The following is a 19326-nucleotide window of genomic DNA, read 5'->3' as shown; positions in this document are numbered from 1 at the left end:
GAACAATGGTAATATTTGTGGACTGCCTCATCTCGGGCAGCTCCAAGGAGCTCCCTATCAGCACAAATAACCCTCATGTTATGAACACCTCCAGCTCAGCTTCATTGCCAGAGTTCACCCTAACTTTGGCCTGAGTGTGGGCAGCTGTAACTGGAAGAGACTTTGGGGGCCTCCCCTCGTCACTTTACAGACAAGGAAACTGAGGCTCAGGGAAGGGAGACTCCCCCAGGGTCACACAGTGGTTACCATCAGGGCCAAGGGGGTTCAGGGCCTTGAGTCCCCATCCAGCGCTCCCCACCCACCCCGCCACGATCCCGTGTAGCCTCTCCTGAGTTAGTAAACAGGAATTGCTCCTCAAGGTCATAAACCCTGTAAGGCCAGGATTCGGTGGCCATGACAATGACTTCAGAACACAGATGCTTAAGGGACTGGTCCATCAATTGCCCCATGGGGGTTGGTCCTGGGAGTCCTTGTGCCTTGTGAGTGGGGGTGTTTGGGAGGCTCCCACTGTAAATGTGAGTGGCTCAACTTCTTCAAGTTGCTGTCCTGAAGACTGGGAAGCCCCTTAAGAGAGAGAGGAAAAAAAAAGCCAGCCTCCCTGTTAGCAGGACTTGACGCTCAGATGAAACCTCCTGGTGCTTGTTGGCGCCAAGTGGCCATTGCACTGTTGTGTCCATTTTCGTAATTTTGGAGGGCAGCGGGCTGCTGTTCTGCACACATTGCTTGTCATGGAACATGAAAACCCTTTCGGTCTCCTTTTCTTCTGCTTTCCATAACGTGGCAGAGAGGTCAGTAGAACAGGCCCTTTTAGAGAAACGTCTGAAGGTAGGAGTGTTTGCTAGGGCACGGTCATTCTGAATGCAAACCTTATTCCCAATGGGTTACTTAAAGCCCTTTGTCAGTTTTCGCTTTTAAGCCAGCCAAATATTTGTACCTTTGATCTGTCCAGAAGACACTTGTACCCCCAGGCTGCCCCGCCCCGCAGGAGAAGTTCATTTCCGTCCCTTGAGGTTGGCAGGAACCCACACTCTGAATTAGCTCCTCCAGCCCAGAGAAACCTCATTGAGCCCTTGATGTTTCGTCACCTCATAATTCACAGTCCCGAGGCTGTCCGCTGAGCCACAGCCACATTTTGTGAGAGAGGTCTCTCTCATTAAGGGCCCAAGAGGGTTCATTTTGGAAACTTGGATTCGAGGATGTCTGCTGAAGGTGATTTTGTTCCGAAGTTGGTCCTGTGTTGTGGATCATTATTTGTCCCCCGATGGAGAAGCTCACATCTAGAAGAGGGACAGACAGACTTATCTGGGAGGGGTAGAGCATCTGCCAGGAACCACTGGAGGGGGCAGTGATGGGTACATTTAAGCTGGGCCGGAAGGGATCCACAGAGCTGTCCGCAGGGCACAGGCACGAGACCAGCGTGGACAAGCATGGGTCCCAGTACAAAACAGGCCCCATTTGGCTTCAGCAGGGGAGATTTTTGTCGCTAATAATCCCCAAAGGGAAACAAACAGGGCTTGACAAGAATAACAAGTGGTGGGGTGGTCCAAGGGCGATGGCAGTGCCCTCCCTAACGGCCTCCCCGCTTCCATCCATGCCCCTGGCCATCTCTTTACCATCAGCAGCCAGAGCAGTCTTGTTGGAGCCAAGTCCTCCCATGATACTCCTCCCAGAGAAGCCAAGCAGGCCCTGGGCAGCCTCCCTCCTTCCAGGCTGCCTGTGACACCCCTGGCATCCCTCCATGGCCCTTGCACTCTCCTCCTTCCCCAGATGCTGCATGCACCCACCCCTCATCTCACCCCTCCAGGGTCCCCTCTTAGTGACATCTTCCCTGACCCCCTTATTTAAAATTTCAACCTCCAGTTCTCTCCTCTGCTTCTTGTTTCCCCATGGGTGTACCATGTTCTTATGGATCGCCTGTCTCACCTCTGATGAAGGTCAGCCCCAGGTGAGGAGGGATTTTTGCCTGTGTCCCCTGCACACCTGGAATGGGGTCTGCTCAGCAATCATCTGAGGAATGAATGAGTGGTATGACAGACAAAGGTTTAGGAGAAGTAAACTGCAGAGATGTAAGTGAACTAGTAGAGTCAGTGGGGAACCTGGTGAGTGGCATGAGTGACTGGGACGTGGGCATTTGAACTGCTAGTAATAGGGGTTAACACAAACAAGCTCTGGGGAAGTGTCAGAGTTCTAAAACATTTGGAAAACATGCTAATGGTGCCGGGCCCTGGGCAGGGTTAAGGATAACAATGGGCCTCATTTGATGGTGCTTTTTAGCTAATGTGGTTTTGTCCACTTGTCCCCCTGTAGAGGAAGGCTGCTGCTGCTGCTGCTGCTAAGTCGTTTCAGTCGTGTCCGACTCTGTGCGACCCCATAGACGGCAGCCCACCAGGCTCCCCCGTCCCTGGGACTCTCCAGGCAAGAACACTGGAGTGGGTTGCCATTTCCTTCTCCAATGCATGAAAGTGAAAAGTGAAAGTGACGTCGCTCAGTCGTGTCCGACTCTATGCAGCCCCATGCACTGCAGCCTACCAGGCTCCTCCGTCCGTGGTATTTTCCAGGCAAGAGTACCAGAGTGGGTTGCCATTGCCTTCTGTCTCTGGTAGAGGAAGGCAGTGATGCCTAAATGTTGTCAGGAGCCTGTCAGGAGTTCAGGCATCTAGATACACTCATCTTTCCATTCTCCTGTGCTCACGTGCCTTCTGTAGGGCCCTCTGGAGTAGGCTGATGTCAGGGTGGATCAGAGGGGAGCCCTGGCCTCTGTGACCTGCTGAGGCCCAGCCCTCAGCTGTAGCTGCACCTTTTCCTGGCGCCACCCCGCCATCCTCTGGCTTTCATCTGAGCTGTAGAGTTCAGGCCTTGATGCGGGGAACCATTCCCCAGCTCAGGGCCTGGCAGCCACACTGCCTCCTGGCATTTGAGGGCTGGTTCCTGTCTCCTCGTCTTGAAGCCCCCACTGCTGCCAGGACTTTGGGCCAACCAGGGGGCCAGGCAGAGCTCCTAACCCAAGCTTGGTGGGCCATCCATGGTGGTGATAGAAGGGTAAGCCTCAGAGCCACGTGGCTCCTGGGCATGGGGAATGGAAACTGGTGGCGGCTGCCAGCCTGGCAAGGTCTGCCCTGGACCCTGGCTTGGCTCCAGGGTGGGGGTTTGCCGCACAAAGGGACTCTCTGAGCACCTGCAGGTGAGGCCCTGCCCTGCTGCTGGGCCAGGACCCCTGCTGCTGGGAGGAGGGGCATCATAAAAAGCGAGCGCCCTCCCTTTAAGCACATTTGCCAAGCTGGAAGAAGTTGCAAGAAGATCTAAGCAACTCTGTCCTCCATGGGGCCAGAGGACAGAATCACTCACTGCTTTCAGCAGCAGCAGCATCATAGTAAAGATATTGTTACTAATTATCCTCAATCTGCACCGTGGGCTCCTAACTGGTGGGTTGTGACATCATTGACTGGCCACTGGCCACACCACCACAGATTCCCTCCCTGCTTCCCAGACACACTCAGCTCAGGGCAGTTTTAGCAACTCACTCTTCACTCACAGTGGAGTGGCACCTTGAGGGGAGAGGGTGGTGAGGTTCTGAGACAGCACCTAAGGCATAGATCACATTTGGTCCAGGTGATGCTTGGCCATGCTCAGCCCAGGGAGATGCTCATGGTGTAACAGGTGTGCAGTCACCCGGCCTGTCTGGACTTCCCTTCCCCGCATCCCATTCGGTCAGGGCGTGTACTCATTGTCCTTTGTCCCCTCTCTGTCTTTCTTGCCCATTTCCTGTATAATGGCAAACTAATTCTGGTCAAACACTGCCTGCTGCTACTGCTCTCTTTGTGAAACATGATCACTTAAACATCCATTTGGTACCATTACACCATTTGGAAGCTTCTAGAATTGAGGCCAGGGGTTCTGAGCCCTGGCTGCACATTAGATTCACCTGTGCGGGTTTGAGACACTACTGATTCTTGCTCCCCCGACCCCACCACAGATGTAATTCATTTGTCTGGGCTGTGGCCTGGGCATCAGGCATGCTGCAGATTCCACAGGTGATACCAATGGGCATCAAGGAGTCAGACCCACTGCAATAGCGTTCTGGAAAAGTCTGCTTTGTGTTTGATGGAAAAGGTGGGGAATCAGGAGAGCCAGGCTGAAGAAGGAAGGAAAGGGAAAGGCTGCCTTGCCTGCTGCTGGGCCTCAGGAGGGGACATTTTCCCCTCATTATATCATTCCCTTTAGTTTCAGGAGTGGAAACTGAGGCTTAGAAAGCATCACCCAGCAGCTTGAGTTGGAGCAAACTCTGGAAGATAGTGAAGGACAGGGAAGCCTGGTGTGCTGCAGTCCATGGGGTCTCAGAGAGTGAGACCCGACTTAGCGACTGAACAACAACAGCCCAGCTGGGAAGGGTGCTGGCTGGGTCCCAGCCACAGGTGTTTCACTCATGGTGTAGCTGCTACATCCTTTACAAGGGGGTTGGGTGATAGCAGACGGGGGCGACACTGGGTTTATTTCCTTTTAAACTTTGTTTTAAAATCATTGTTGTGTAATTTTTAGTTGCTCATTGTAGCAGGCAAGCATTCTGTGCAGAATCATCTTTCCTGTTTAGATAGGGGAATCAGAAAAGTTAGAAGACATCTAAACGTTTATAGAGAAGGAAATTGCCTACAACTTCACACTTGGGTGGTGCATTTCCACTAACCTGTTGTCAGCCTGCTGCTGCTGCTGCTGCTAAGTCACCTCAGTCGTGTCCGACTCTGTGCGACCCCATAGACGGCAGCCCACCAGGCTCCCCCATCCCTGGGATTCTCCAGGCAAGAACACTGGAGTGGGTTGCCATTTCCTTCTCCAATGCATGAAAGTGAGAAGTGAAAGTGACGTCGCTCAGTCGTGTCCGACTGTTAGCGACCCCATGGACTGCAGCCTACCAGGCTCCTCCGTCCATGGGATTTTCCAGGCAAGAGTACTGGAGTGGGGTGCCATTGCCTTCTCCATTTGTCAGCCTGTGTTCCTTTTAAAAATTTTTGTTGGAGTATAGCTGCTTTCCAATGTTGTGTTAGTTTCTGCTGTGCAGCAGAGTGAATCTGTTACACTATACATATATCCACTCCTTTTTAGATTTCCTTCCCATTTAGATCACCACAGAGCACCGAGTCCCCTGTGCTGTATAGTAGGTCCTCATTATTTATCTATTTTGTACGTTCCCAATCTCCCAGTCCATCCCACCGTCTACTCCCCACCTTGATAACCGTAAGTTTGTTCTCTACATCTGTGACTCTATTTGTCTGCCCAAGTTCTTTCTCACATTTACGATTCCTGTGAACCAGCCTCTTCTTAGTAAGGACTTTTTCCTTAAGGATGCTTAACCATTGGTATTTTTTCTCAGGGATTTCTTCCTGTGTACAGACAGGGGATCTGAGCAGGTCAAAGCCAGGTTGCAGTGGAGCCAGGACTAGGGGTGAACCATCCGTAGTTCCAGAATGTTGCTCCCTTCATGAGCCACTGGTAGTCCCAGGCCCACTTTGAATCATAGTCGTGCTAATCATGGCAGCAAACTCTAACACTTAGACAGCTGTGTTGCTGGCTCAGACTGTTCTAGATTCTCCATGTGTGTTTCTCCAAGCAACTCATAAGATCGGTACCCTTATAGTCGTGAAGCGCAGGGATGTTTAGTAACTTGTCCAGGACTCCATGGTTTGAACCATGGCAGGCCCCAGGGATCCTGGCTCTAGGGTCTCTGTATTGAGCCACTACATTGCTTCTTCTTGAGCAGGATCTTTGCTGCCAATGGCATGGGCCCACCACAGCTTCCCTAGCCTTTCACCTGGCAGCTCCCATGGTATGGGGCCTGCAGAGGTCGTGACCCTGGGAGTGGGCCGAGCCGGCAAGGGTTCATCCCAGATAACTGCCTCCAGCTGGTGGAGGCTTTCAGTTTCCTGTGTCTCTTCTGAGCCTCGGGCGGTTCTGGGGCTCTGATGCCGCCCGTGTGGGGTGTGTGTTGCTCTCTGCGGCCAAGCCTGGCAGCTCCCAGCTCCATCCTCCGAGGGTGCCTTCCTCCGGCCTGTCCCCGGGGCTGCAGCGTGAATCAGCGTTCAGACTCTCCTTGGCTTGGGCCCAGGCCTTGGCAGCCCAGCGTCCAGCAGAGCTCCTGTGGCTTGGGGCTTCACATCAGGTTTGAATTATGTGGAATCTCAGCGTCCGCAGGCTTTCATCCTGGCTGTGCTGAGTCACGCTTCCGTGGAGCAGGCAGCCTGTAGCCTCCTGCGTGTGAGTCGGCTGAGGGCATGTGTGCTGTTCGCCTGCTTGTGTGTTGTGTCTCTGTGTGTATTGTCCTTTCTGTGCTCTGGGTGCTGCGTGTCCCTTGTTTCCGTGTGTATATGTAATTTCTCTGTCTCGTATCTCTCTGTGCATACCAGCCTTATTAACGGCTTTATTGAGATACAGTCTACATACCATGCAAATCACCCACTTAATGTGTACAGTTGAGTGGATTTTTATTAAATGCACAGAGCCATGTAATTATCGTGTATCTGTGCTCAGTCTTGTCTGACTCTTTGCGACCCCATGGACTGTAGCCCACCAGGCTCCTCTCTCTATGCGATTTTCCAGGCAAAAATACTGGGGTGGGTTGCCATTTCCTCCTCCAGGGGATCTTTCTGACCCAGGGATCGAACCTGCGTTTCCTGAATCTCCTGCGTTGGCAAACAGATTCTTTACCACTGCACCACCTGGGAAGCCCATGTAATTATTACCATGTTCAATTTTAGAACATTTTCACTATCTAAAAAAGAAGCTCTGTGTCTTTTATCCGCACCCATCACCCCAAATTCATTACCTCAGCCCCTGGCAGCCACTAATCTATTTTCTGTCTCTATAGATTTCCCTGTTTTAGACTTTTACATGAATGGAATTGTATAATATGTGACTGTTTGTGACTGACTTCTTTCACTTAGCGTAATGTTTTCAAGATTCATCCACGTTGTAGAATTTTTCAGCATGTCTTTCTTTTTTACGGCTGAATAACATTCCATTGTACAGACACACCACCTTTTGCTTATCCATTCATCTGCTGATGGGCACCTGGGTTGTTTCACATCTTGGCTACAGTGGACACTGTGTAAAGGTTTTTGCAGACTTACGTTTTCATTTCTCTTGAGTTTATACTGAGTAGAATTGCTGGCTCATGTGGAAGCTCTGTTTAATATTTGGTGAACTGCCAGACTGTTTTCCAAAGCGGCTGCATCATTTTACGTTCTCACCAACAATGTATGGGGGTTACAGTTTCTGCACATCCCTGTCAACACTTGTTAGCCTCTGGCTTTTTGATTCTAGCCATCCTTGTGGGTGTGTAGTATCTCATGGTGGTTATGATGTGCATTCCCGTAATGACTGATGATGCTGAGCATCTTTTCATGTGCTTAACGGCCATTTGTATGTCTTCCTTAAAGAAGTGCTCAGATTCTTTCCCCATTTTTATTTCTTTTTTTTCTTTGCTTTATTTTTGTTTTGAAAATTTACGTATTTATTAATTTATTTATTTGACTGTGCCGGGTCTTAGTTGCAGCAAGCAGGATCTCAGTTGCGGTTTGTGGGACTGAACCTGGGCCCCCTGCATTGGGAGCATGGCGTCTTAGTCACTGGACCACCAGAAAGTCCCTCTATCCCCAGTTTTAAATTGGGCTGTCTTTTTATTATTGAGCAGTAAGTGTTCTTCATATATGTTAGATATGTCACTCATAAGGAGAGCTGAGGCTGGTTTCTTGTGTTTTTATACCCCACCATCAAGCCCAGCATGCAGTAGATGCTTCATGAAAACATGAGGGCCTATTGAGGGAGGAAAGGATGGCCTCAGGGTATAGGGGTTTGTGGGTAGGGCTGCCCCCCAACACTTGTCATGAATCAGAGACAGTGCCCCAGGGTGATCTCTCAGAGGGGCTGGTCCCTGCAGGCTCTGTTGGATGCATCTTTCATCCAACAGACTTAACAAAACCATGAGGGAGGTTGGAAGACTTGCAAAAACCTAATCCCTGGGGTCCACCTGTCCCCTTGATTTTTGACTTGAGCAACTAGGCAAAAGAGTGTCATTTGCTGAGATGGGGAAGGCAAGGGGAGGAATAGGTCTGCTTTAAAGGTTGAGGTGCCCAGCGGAAGCCCAGGGTCTCTATCAAGGAGGCTGTTGGACATTCCTCTGTGGAATTCTGGGAGGGGTCAGGGCTGAGGATGTAATTTGGGAGGTATCTGCAAATACATGATATGTAAAGCTGTGGGATCAGGGGAAGTCCCCAGGGAGCATGTGTGTGGCTGGAGGAGCTGAGAGAGACCGGGACAAAGAAACAATGTCTTGCTCTGAACACGTGAGGTCTCAGGTGACTATGACGAGGGCAGTTTCCAGGAAGTACTGGTTCTAGAAGCCCCACTGGGGTGGATGGAGGAGAGGTACAAGGCACAGAAGTGGAGGCAGTGAGAAGCGTGGACAGCTGTGCTGTGGAGGGAAAAAGAGACCCTGGCCATAGCTGGCAGGGCTGGGAGGGAATTTCACAGAGATCAAGTGCATTCATGTGTCAGCGAAATGATCCAGGAGAGAGGGAGGGCCTGGCGATGCTGAAAAGAGGGATGCTAATTGCAGGATCAGCGTCAGGTTCACCTGAGAGCTCTGGCCCCTGATTTCAAGGAGACCCGTGGGCACCACGAGCATTTCCTCTGTCAGTGTGCAGACGTGGAGTGGGTGGAGACTTGGGTTGAACCAGGACAGAGGCTTCTCTGGGAGAGCAGGATGGAGGGAAGAGTGGAAGAGAGTTATGAGTGTTTGCAGAACTATTATGTATCATGATGGAGAAGTCCAAGGTGATGAGAAGGGAAGTAAGGACTTGGAGGGGAGATTGACAGTGGTGGAATGGTGGGGTCATGTGTTGGAAGTCTTAGTGAAGTTTAATGGTAGCTGGAGCCAGCATGTTGGAGTTACGAGGGAGAGAAGGAGATACCCACAGTCAGAGTTCCTGAGGTTGTAGCAGGTGATGTGGTCTTGGGGGGAGCCTGGCTGGCAGTGGCCGGGGATAGAAGCACGTGGCTATATTGGGGGAGAAGCTGGTGGAAGCCACTTCTGATTCTCATGCCACTCCTAGTTGTGTGCATCGCACCAGCCTCCACTTGCTGGGTTATCTTTTGTCTCCTCCAGTGGCATAGTTTCAGGTTAAATTTGCTGTAAGCCTAGAACCTAAGACAGCACAGCTGGCAGTAAAAGCCTCGTGATGGAATTTCCAGAACAAGTTCAAGCCTGAGAACACACTCTCCTTGGGAGGTGGTAGGATGCTTGGGTTAGGGGTGGGCTGCACTGCTTGATTCCCTTCTGGGGAGGCTCCACAGAGACTGGCTTTGGAAGGAGAAGGAAGGGGAGACTGGCCCACTACTCCATCTTGAAATGGGCCCTCCTTCTGGGCATTTGACACACATTAGCCAATTTGAGGGTGCAGCAAGGGACCTCAGGATTCCCTTTTCCCAGAGGACCTGCAGCTGTCCTCTCAGAGCCAAGTCACTGGCTCTACCTGGACCCAAGCTGACCCTTGCTCACTGTCTCTGCACCTGACTCAGCACAGATAGCCCCTTACCCTTGTCCAAGGAATCCCTTGGGATCTCTTTCTGTGGCCTCCCTGGAGATCTGTCTGTTGGCTCATTGTACCCTCCCCTCCCAGTTTACATGCAAGAATGTGCAGTTTTAGAATAAACATGTTATTCTAACATGTACATATTAATTTCAAAATAATGTGACTTCAGTTATTTGCTGAAGTATTTGGGACCTCACCCTGATGACAGATAGCTGCTGGTAACCAAGTGGACTCATTTATGACCCACAGTAGTCACCTAGCCAGTCATCACCTGTCTCCTTCAGGTGACCTGGAATTGCGCTTTGGTCTTGGGTTTTTTCCTGAGGGGAAACCGGACTGGAAAACCACAGTTAGCATGACCTGAAGGCCTCTGGATGAAGATTGCAGCAGCAGGTGTCACCTTTGCAACCAAAAACAATGTCCCAGCCATATTAGAAAATTCAAACCGGCCCCTCCATCAGCCATGCACCTTCCAGGAAATGGCCCTCAGAAGCAGCTGTGTTAAAGGGTCCAGACCAGGGCAGAGGGGGCCAGGCCTGCCCGCTGGTGGGTTTCTATTTGGAGAAATTGCCTGAGGGCCTGTACAATGTGTGGCCCAATTGGATAGAATCAGCTATTTGTTGTTGTTGTTTTTATTGCATGAAGAGCCTTTCCAGTATATATTTCCTGCTTACTGTTTCCAGAAGAATAAGTTATGGGTGAAAACAGATATGGCTGACATTTATTTTCCATTCTACCAGGATTTATTTTCTCCCTGTTTCTTGATTTCTTATACAGAAATTTGATTTGATTTTAGTGTCTTAAAATTAGCTACCACTTTTCAGAAATATAAACATCTCATAAATTGAGAGACAGGAGTAATTTGGAGAGGAGGAGGAGAGCCAGAAAGTTCCCGTTGCCAGTCTGTCTGCCCTGAGTGGTGCCTGGTTTCCTGGCCAGGGCAGTGCTGAAGGGGAGCGTGGGCCAAACCTCTCCTGGTGCAGACAGGGAAACCGAGGGCCTTTGGAAGGGACCAGCCCAGGCTGCCTCCTGATCTGGTGGCTGGGCCTGCCTTCCCATCCCTTCTCCAGGAGGAGGGTCTTAGACACTATGAGAGAGCCCAGACCTGGATTGGAACTGCCTGTCAAGACCTGGGCGTGATGCCCCAAATACATGAAGATGATCACTAGGGAGGCCCTGCCTTCAGTGCCAGGGAGGGCTGGTGAGATCCTCAGTTACAAAGAGGTTTGAAGCTTATTTTCCAGGTTGCATGTCAGGGCCTTGGGTCTTCTCCCTAAACAGTTCACTGGGGTGGGAAAATAGGGGTTCTTCTAGCTGTTCCTTGAGGGGAGGCCCGAGGACGTGTTGGGGGGGCTAGGCTAGTCCCAGGAATCCCGGGGCTTCCTTGTCTGGTGGAGCAGAGCTGCTGTGTGAGGTGGGAGTCCTTTCAGGGGAGCAGCCACCTGGGCAGTGGGTGCGGTTGGCTCCCTTTAGGGCTGAGTGCTGAAGCGTTTGCTCATCCTCACGGCAGTGGTAGAAGGTGGACTGGTTTTCATCGAGTGTTTTTGCCCAGAGGTGGGAAGTGAACAACCTGCTTGCTCTGCAAGGTCGGAACCAGAGGCACAGGGACTTGCAGATGGGACTATGAGAGGAATGTCTCCGTGCTCCAGATGGGCCCCCAGGTCAGGAGCGGGCCCGGGATGGGTGAGGTGATGGAGCCTAGTGATGAAGAGCCACATGGAGCGGAGCTCTGCTCTAGTGCTGTCCCTGACTTGATGAGCGACTCTGGGCAAGTTATTTAAGCATTCCGTACTTCTGTTTCCTCATCCATGAGATGGGTCTAATATCAGTGCCTACCTCATAGGGTTGTTGTAAAGATGAATTAAGATGTGTAAATGTGAGTGGCAGACACTCTTAGTGTTGTTATTCAGTCGATAAATCGTGTCCGACTCTTTGCCGCCCCATGGACTGTAGCACACCAGGCTCTTCCGTCCTTCACTGTCTCCCGGATTTTGCTCAAATTCGTGTCCATTGAGTCAGTGACGTTATCTAACTTATTACTAGCAATGGTAATAAGACTTCACAAAGGGCAGAATGCAGGGAAGTGTGTTCAGCTCAGTAAGACAATAACAGTGTCCCTGCAGAGACCAGGATACATCTTGAGAGGGGGAGCTCTCTGTCACTAGAGGCATCCAAGCAAATAATAGAGGTCCCCTGACTAGGTATTGAAGCCTGAGACTGGGGCAGACGTGGTAATCTTGAAAGGGGAACGTGAGCTGCAAGGGAGTGCCTTGTAGCCCAGCCCATTCTGTGTGCATCTTTCTGTACCCTGCAACCCTCATGGGAGGCCCTGAGGTCTGGTGGCCATGGTGACTCAGTGGGTGATGGGGCACAGGGAATGCCAGATTCTGAAGAATCTTCTGGGGCAGTGGGTTAACCAAGTTCCAGAATAGGGGAGGCTACGGTGAAGTGTGTATGTGGTGGGGGAGGGCGGTCGCTGAATGGAGTCTTCTGCCCCTTGGTCTAGAGAACTCGTCTCTGCTAGAGGAGAGGTGTGATGGGCAGAGAGAGAGCAGCTGCAACCCTCGGTGAGCCTGGGTTTGTGTGAGTTTGGCCAGGATGAAGCACAGGTCATCTGACTTCTGCTGTAAGGGTCTCTTGCTTTGCTTGGTCCAGAGGGCCTTCAGTGGGGTGTAAGCACTGACCTTGGGGATTAGACAGGAGTACAGAAGGTGGGATGGGATGGATGGGTGGGGGCCTTGGTGGAGAGTCTCTCTTGGCAGCTGAGCTGCAGTAGCTTTGGGTGGAAAGCCCTGGGCCCTGCTGCCCTATGTACCTGGAAGAATGGCTTCCTTCAGGGGCTGTGCATATCCTCAGTGGCAGAGGCTCTTTGACTTGGCCATCATTTACGCAGGGCTTCCTGGTGGCTCAGACGGTAAAGAGTCCACTTGCAATGCAGGAGACCCGGGTTTGATCCCTGGGTCGGGAAGATCCCTTGGAAAAGGAATGGCTACCCAGCCCAGTATTCTTGCCTGGAGAATTCCATGGACAGAGGAGCCTGGCAGGCTACTGTCTATGGGGTTACACAGAGTCAGACACGACTGATTGACTAACACACTTTCTGTGCAGGTTTGGCATAGCCTCTGCCCATGAACCTGAATGCCTCCCCAACCCCACATGGACCTTCCTGCTCCTACATCTGCATCCAGGTCCCTTACCTGCTGTGTCCTTTCCAGCTCCTGTGGGTTTCTTTTGCCACCCTGTCAGTTTCTCCCTTCTTTCACCATAGTAATTACCCTCCCTCTGGCCATGGGGATCGAGCAAGAACTACCAATCCCCGGGTGACTGTGTGAGTCAGGCCGGACTAACCACAGGTTTCCTGGGCTGTACCAGATGGGACTATGCAAGAAAAGCCTTCTTGTCTCTGGTGTCAGAGCAGAGATGTACCTGTGAGAACATACCTTGTCTGGGAGAGTGAAGCTGATGCAGAGGGGCCGTGAGGAGGGTGCGGAGAGAGCCAAGGCACTGGGCCCTTCATTTCCAGCGCCTGCCCCTGCCATGGTTTGTCCAGGGACCTATATGCTCCCCTTTGGTCCAAGAGGGTGCAAGCTGAATTTCTGCCCCTTGCAACCATGAGCCTGATGGATCCTTGTCCATCAGGTATACCTGCCAGAGCACCAAGCCCAACAGCTTGGCCATCTTCTCTGTGGTCTCCTCCGTTCAGATGATGAACAACTCACAGCCGAAGTCTGGGCCTCATTATCTGTTTTTCACTGCCCTGGGCACGTGGCAGGTGCAGAAGTTAAAAAGAGAAAGCATTTTAAAAGAAAGGACGCCTGCTTAATATAGAGTTTGACGCTGACATTTTAATAAGCAGACTGGAGCTTTTGCAGACAGTTGAGCGTCCCTGATAAAATGGTTACCTTGAGGAGCTCCAGACTTGCTCTGGTAATGCTGCTAATATCCCTGGAACATTTTTTTGGCCTCCTGATTGGTGCAGAAGGCAGCTATCTTGGTTTTGATCCAAGATGGTGTTGGCAGTTTGATGAAGAGACATAGCTGGGAAGGACAGGAGGAAGATGGGCTGCTCTGGGAGGTTCGATGTCGTGTGTGCAGGAAGCCTTGACGGGAGTTCCCTAAGAAGCAAGCTCAAAACAGGCCGAGGTGGGAAAACTGGTGGGATTTAGTTGTGTAAAGTAATGACTGCTTTAAAAAGAGGCAGCTCCTATTCAAACAGGAAGGCCCAATAGATTTATAAAAATGGTTTCCTTCATTCCCTGTTTTGTGTTCACAGCTGCATTCCCAGTGTCTGGCACAGGGCTGGTATGTAGTAGGCACTCCATAGGTGTTTGTTGAATGAGTGAAGGAATTCAACAAGTAAGTATTTATTAAGGATTGCCTCCTATTTTCCAGGCACCGTGGTGGGTGTCCCTCACTGCTTTATAGAGCTGACGTGTGCGCGGGGGCGGGAGACTGTACAGCCACACATGTATTCACACACATTTCATTATATGTTTCACTTACCCCTGTGAATATTGCCTTCATTTGGGACCTAATAACATGTTGGCGGGGCTCGACCAAGGTTATATTTTTATGTTTTTTTTTATTTCCAAAGCCAGCACTTGATATTTTTAAGGAACTATTTTGATGCAGGTGAGAAATCAGATCATAACATTGAGCATACACTCCTGGGGCACTGTCCTCGCTCATTTATTGTCAGCAAACACAAGCTGCACGCACACATGCTTTAAATCTGAAATAACAGCACTCTTTGCTGGAATTGGGGTCCAGTGCCCACCTTAGGGGGGCTTCCCAGGTGGCACTGATGGTAAAGAACCCGCCTGCCAATACAGGAGACATAAGAGATGCAGGTTCAATCCCTGGATTGGGAAGGTCCCCTGGAGCAGGGCATGGCAACCCACTCCAGTATTCTTGCCTGGAGAATCCCATGGGCAGAGGAGCATGGCGGGCTGCAGTCCATGGGGTTGCAGAGTTGGACGTGACTGAAGCGACTTAGCACGCATGCGCCTTTGTTTAGAGGAACTGTTACGTGCACCCCGTGAGCGCACAGCACAGTGAAAGTGGATCTGTTATAGACACGATGGGAGGGCGGGCGGGAAGGAGAGAGTAGCCTGGAAACATCTACACTACCATATGTAAAATAGATAGCCAGTGGAAATCTGCTGTATGACTCAGGGGACTCAAGCCAGGGCTCTGTGACAACCTAGAGGGGTGAGATGGGGAGGGAGGTGGGCGGGAGGTTCAAGAGGGAGGGGACGTATGTATACGTATGGTTGATTCATGTTGAGGTATGGCAGAAACCAGCAGAATATTATAAGACAATTATCCTTCAATTAGAAATAAAGAAAAAGAAAAGTGGCTCTGCTCTGCTTGTGACGGGCATGCGGGCCCTTGCTTGGCCGCCTAACACCCTCTTCCCACTTCCCTGCTGGCATCTGAGGGCCCCCAAGCCCCTAGAGGAAGTGCCTGCTCTCGTGTGGTCACACTCATTTGCACACACACGCACGCCTGTTCTGCCGTGTGTTCACATCTCTGCTCTCTCCCCGTTCCCCCCCACTTGCCGCATCCCTGGTTCAGGCCGGCCTCATCCGTACGGACAGCACTGACTACTTCATCGAGCCCTTCGAGCGCGGGCAGCAGGAGGCGGAGGCCGGTGGGAGGAAGCACGTGGTGTACCGGCGGGAAGTCGTCAGGCAGCGATGGACAGAGCCGCTCGGGGACCTTCACAATGAAGGTAGGCTGTGGTCGGAGGTGCCAGGTCTACCTCCCTCCACGTCGCAGGGATGTTTTCAGGTAACTTCTGGCCTGGGCTTTTCAACTCCTGGCCTCAGTCTTCTCACTGGTGTAATGGCTCTGGGCCATATAGATCTACTGCACCAGCAGGAAACTGCCCTCTGTTTTAGGGGCTATGATAGCAGGCTGGAGTGCAGGCCGGAGGAGCTACCTGAGTCCCCTGAACACAGGTCCTTGAGTCTCGGAGTGGCTCAGCGTTGCTTTGCAAGGCTATTCCTCTGCCAGGACAGAAGGTGGAATGACTGCAGTTAGCTTCTCCCCGCTGGAAATCATCTCCAGCCCTGGGAACCACAGGAAGGGGGTTCTTAGGGCACTCGTAGGGAGACTGCCTGGGGTCAGGCCACCAGAGTCAGCTCTGTGTCCAAAGGAGCGTTTAAAAATCCTACCTCCAGGGACTTCCCTGTGGTCCAGCGGTTGAGAATCTGCCTCCAATGCGGGGGTCACAGATTCAGTTGTTGGTCTGGGAAGATTCCACATGCCAGGGGGCAACTCAGCCCATGTGCCCCAACTACTAAAGCCTGCATGCCCTAGAGGCTGTGCTCTCCACTACGATGAGAAGCCCGGACACCACACCTAGAGAGTAGCCCCCACTTGCTGCAACTAGAGGAAAGACCATGAGCAGCAACGAAGACCCAGTGCAGCCAAAAAAAATGAATAAATAATTAAAAAAAAAACAGCTTAAATGTGAAAAGAAAAAGATATCCTACCTCCAGTATTGTTTACTGTGTGACCTTAAGCAAGTTACTTAACATCTCTGAACCTGTTTTTCTAATCTGTAAAGTGGGATGATCATTGCTAACTCTGAGGTTTTATGTGTTATAATGTTAGAAATGTTGTAATGTGTATAGAACTCCCAGCATGGAGCTTGGCCTCTGGTAGATGTTTGATGAATGGTTGCTCTTGTTAAGGCTTTGTTACTAAGGTAACTGCTGCCATGTTGGGGTGAGAGTCTCTGAGAGGGGCCTCTGTGTAGCCAGTGAGCAGCACCGGAGCCTGCCCACCAGCAGTACGCAGGACCCATGGTTGAGCCAGTGAAGTGGTGAATGGTCCTAGGCCTGTGCCAACTTCATAGTCCAACTGAGGTTTGTCTCAAAGCCCCTTTGGCCATGAGGACACGCGTGGATTCCACCCTCATTCCTGGGTGGAATCTGGCCATGAGTGACACACCCTCCTGCCTGGGCCCTGGCGGAATTGGGCCCAGCGTGAAGGAATGCCTGGAAACCAGTAGTCCCCACGTACAATGCGTCCTTTGAAGCCTCAGCTGCTCTCCCTGTGTTGCTCTTAAGTGACGCCACACTTATGTTATGACAGTGGAGGGCTCTGCAGTTATGTTATGATGGGGGAGGGGTTGGACAGAGCCTCGGGTGGCTGGGCAGGGTTTCAGGAGCTCAGTGGTGACCCGAACTGTTACCTCCACCACTCCTGGAGGGAATGACGAGTCTCTCTTGGGCTCTGTTTTATCTGAGGCCAGCTCCAAATCAAAAGACCACAAATCCTCCCTTTTGAGAGAGACCTTGGGGAAGTCCTACTCCAGGGCTGTGAGCCTGGAACCAGCTCCACAGTCGGCCACCATGATCAACAACTGGGAGGCTGAGACCACTGAGCTCCAGGTGGGGTTCACGCCTTGAACGCTGCCCTGTCTCCCCCTCGTTGGGTTGCCTGGCTGTACCTCCTGTGGGTGGTGGTGTGCCCTGGGCCCATCTGGGTTCTTCCTTAGAAAGACAAGGATGATAGGGGACTTTCTTAAAAACCTGTGACTCACTCTGTTATTTTAAGGCGAGCAGTGGGTCTGAGCCTGGTATGTGAAGTTCTTTTGGGTGTGCCTGTCTCCACTTAACATTCTTGTTTAAGATGAAAGGTTTGACCTCGAAGGCTGTGCCCTGCACGTTCCCATGCTCCTAATGTTGTCCTGTCCCCCCTCAACCCACAGTCCTGCTCTGTAGCCCTCTTCCCACCATCTAGGTCACTGGAACCTGGATGCTTGTGTGCCCGTAGCCAGAATTCTGGCTCCTTGGCTGGGATTTGGGGCTACCAAACACCAGAGCCATTCATCCCCTCAAGGGCAGCCAGCCAGCCTGGGGCTTAAGGCTGCTGTTGCTGCCTTTTTTTAATTGAGAGAAAATCCATTTAAATGTATACAATTCATTTTTTTGTTTTAACTATATTCACAATTTTGTGGGATCACCATTATTGTGATCACCATCACAATTACATCCCACATTAATGGGATCACCATCACCATTATCTAATCCTAGAACACTTCCATCACTCCCATAAAAATATCGCATACCCATGAATCAGCTGTCACTCCGCTTTTCCCCTTCTCAGCTCCCTGGCAACCACTAATCGACCTTCCCTCTCTAGAGCTTTGTCTCTTTTGGGCATCCCCTAGAGATGGAATCATACAGTCTCTAGCCTTTGGGGACTGGCTTTCTGTCACTTTGTGTGTAAGGTCAATCTCTGCTAGTGTGTATCTTAATTAGTACTTCACTCCTTTTCATGGCAGAGTAATATTCCACCCCATGGAGAAACTACATTTTACCTATCTGTTCATCTGTTGGTGCCCATTTGGGTTGTTTCCATTTGGTGGCTATTATGATAATGCCACCGTGAACATTCATGCACAAGTTTTCATGTAAGCATATGTTTTCCATTGTTTTCAGTATGTACGTAAGATGCTGTAAAGATGGAGGTTCTATGGTAATGCTGTGTGTAACTTTTGGGGGAGCTGCCAAACTGTTCTCCAGAGCAGCTGCACCATTTTACATTTTCTCAGGGCTCCTTGGGTGGGCTCACTGAAAGTTTCTGGTGACCTGCTGCCCCCACCCTTTCCGCTTTGAGAATTCCCTATTTGTGGCCTGAAGGATGAGAGATGCATAGAAGAGGGTGTGAATGGATTGTCTCCAGGGTCTGTGGCTGATGTCAGCAGGCCCTCCGCAATGCCTCTCACTGTTTTTTGAGAGAGAAATCTGGGTGGGCCCTGTTAGGGTGTGATAATGGGGAGTGGGAAGCCTGGGTTTACATTCTGGATGTTTACCATGAACTTGCTGTGTGACCTGAGATGAGTCAGGTGACCTCTCTGAGTCTACCTCTGACAGACCTGGCAAGGAGAGCTGTGAGGAGTCGAGTTCCCCTTTTCCCTTGCAGGGCTGAAACCTCCAGGCACTGCTCATGTGTTGGGAGTAGCTATTATGATTCAATTCACTGCATGGAGAGAGGCTTTGACCTTCTTCCTCCCCTGCTGGGGGTCTCTTCCCCTCTCACCCAGGAATTTGTCTCTGGGCTGCTGCGCTCTCTGTTGGGCTCAGATAGCAGGGCCTCCAGGAGCTCTGGTGCAGTCTCACCTGCAAAGAGAGAGGCACTGGCCTCGGGGGCAGTGAGGGCGGACGCTGGCCCAAGCCCTGCTCGCCAGTCTGTGCATTGCTCAGAGGCCAGCTGCCCATTTCTGGTCTCTCCTTTAGGCACAGTGGCCATGCATTCCCCAACTCTTAAATCTAGGGCATGGTAGATTCCTTTGCACGGCAGTGCCACTACCAAAGGGAAAATAGAAACAGCATGGAGCACCGTGATTTCCTTGCTCCGCACTCAGCCTTCGATCCCTGGAGTACCCATGTGCATGGAGGCTTAGAGGCAGAACTTGGGTGCCCATCGAGTCTTCCCGGAGGGTTACCACACTGTGGTCGGTAGCTCCTTACCCTCAGTCACAATGGGTCCTGTGGTCCCCGTGCTCCAGCAGGTCTCCCACTCCCCCTCCGGCCGGCTCAGGTGTGCCCTCCTCCAGAAGCCTCTCCCAGCTCCGCCGTCCCGGTTTGGGTCTCGGTGTGGAAGCCTGCTCTAGTCAGTGCTACTGTCCGGTCCTTGATGGTACTCTATTTACTACCCAGTTTCTTATCTGTCACCTGCACTAGGCGGGGGAGCTCAAGGACAGGGTCCTGCCTTCATCACCCACCAC

General features: G+C 51.4%; 1 protein-coding gene across 4 annotated transcripts in view; it reads left to right on the top strand.

The window, feature by feature from the left end:
• Positions 1 to 19326, top strand: part of ADAMTS14 (ADAM metallopeptidase with thrombospondin type 1 motif 14) — a 95407-nt gene that overhangs the window by 11347 nt on the left and 64734 nt on the right. For all 4 annotated transcript variants that reach the window (XR_015156873.1, XR_015156875.1, XM_086382209.1 and 1 more), the window contains exon 3: positions 15159 to 15315. Coding sequence is in view for 2 of the 4 variants with exons in the window: in XM_086382209.1 (XP_086238335.1) it covers positions 15159 to 15315 (157 nt within the window). In the remaining 2 variants the exon portion in view is untranslated. The remainder of the gene's footprint in view (positions 1 to 15158; positions 15316 to 19326) is intronic.

The sequence above is a fragment of the Bos grunniens genome, chromosome 28 (genome assembly GCF_055505025.1).
Source record: "Bos grunniens cultivar Pamir isolate PY7600 chromosome 28, Bosgru_T2T1.0, whole genome shotgun sequence".
Lineage (NCBI taxonomy): Eukaryota > Metazoa > Chordata > Mammalia > Artiodactyla > Bovidae > Bos > Bos grunniens.
Note: the sequence above shows the minus strand (reverse complement) of the source record. Positions and strands in the feature narration are given on the sequence as shown.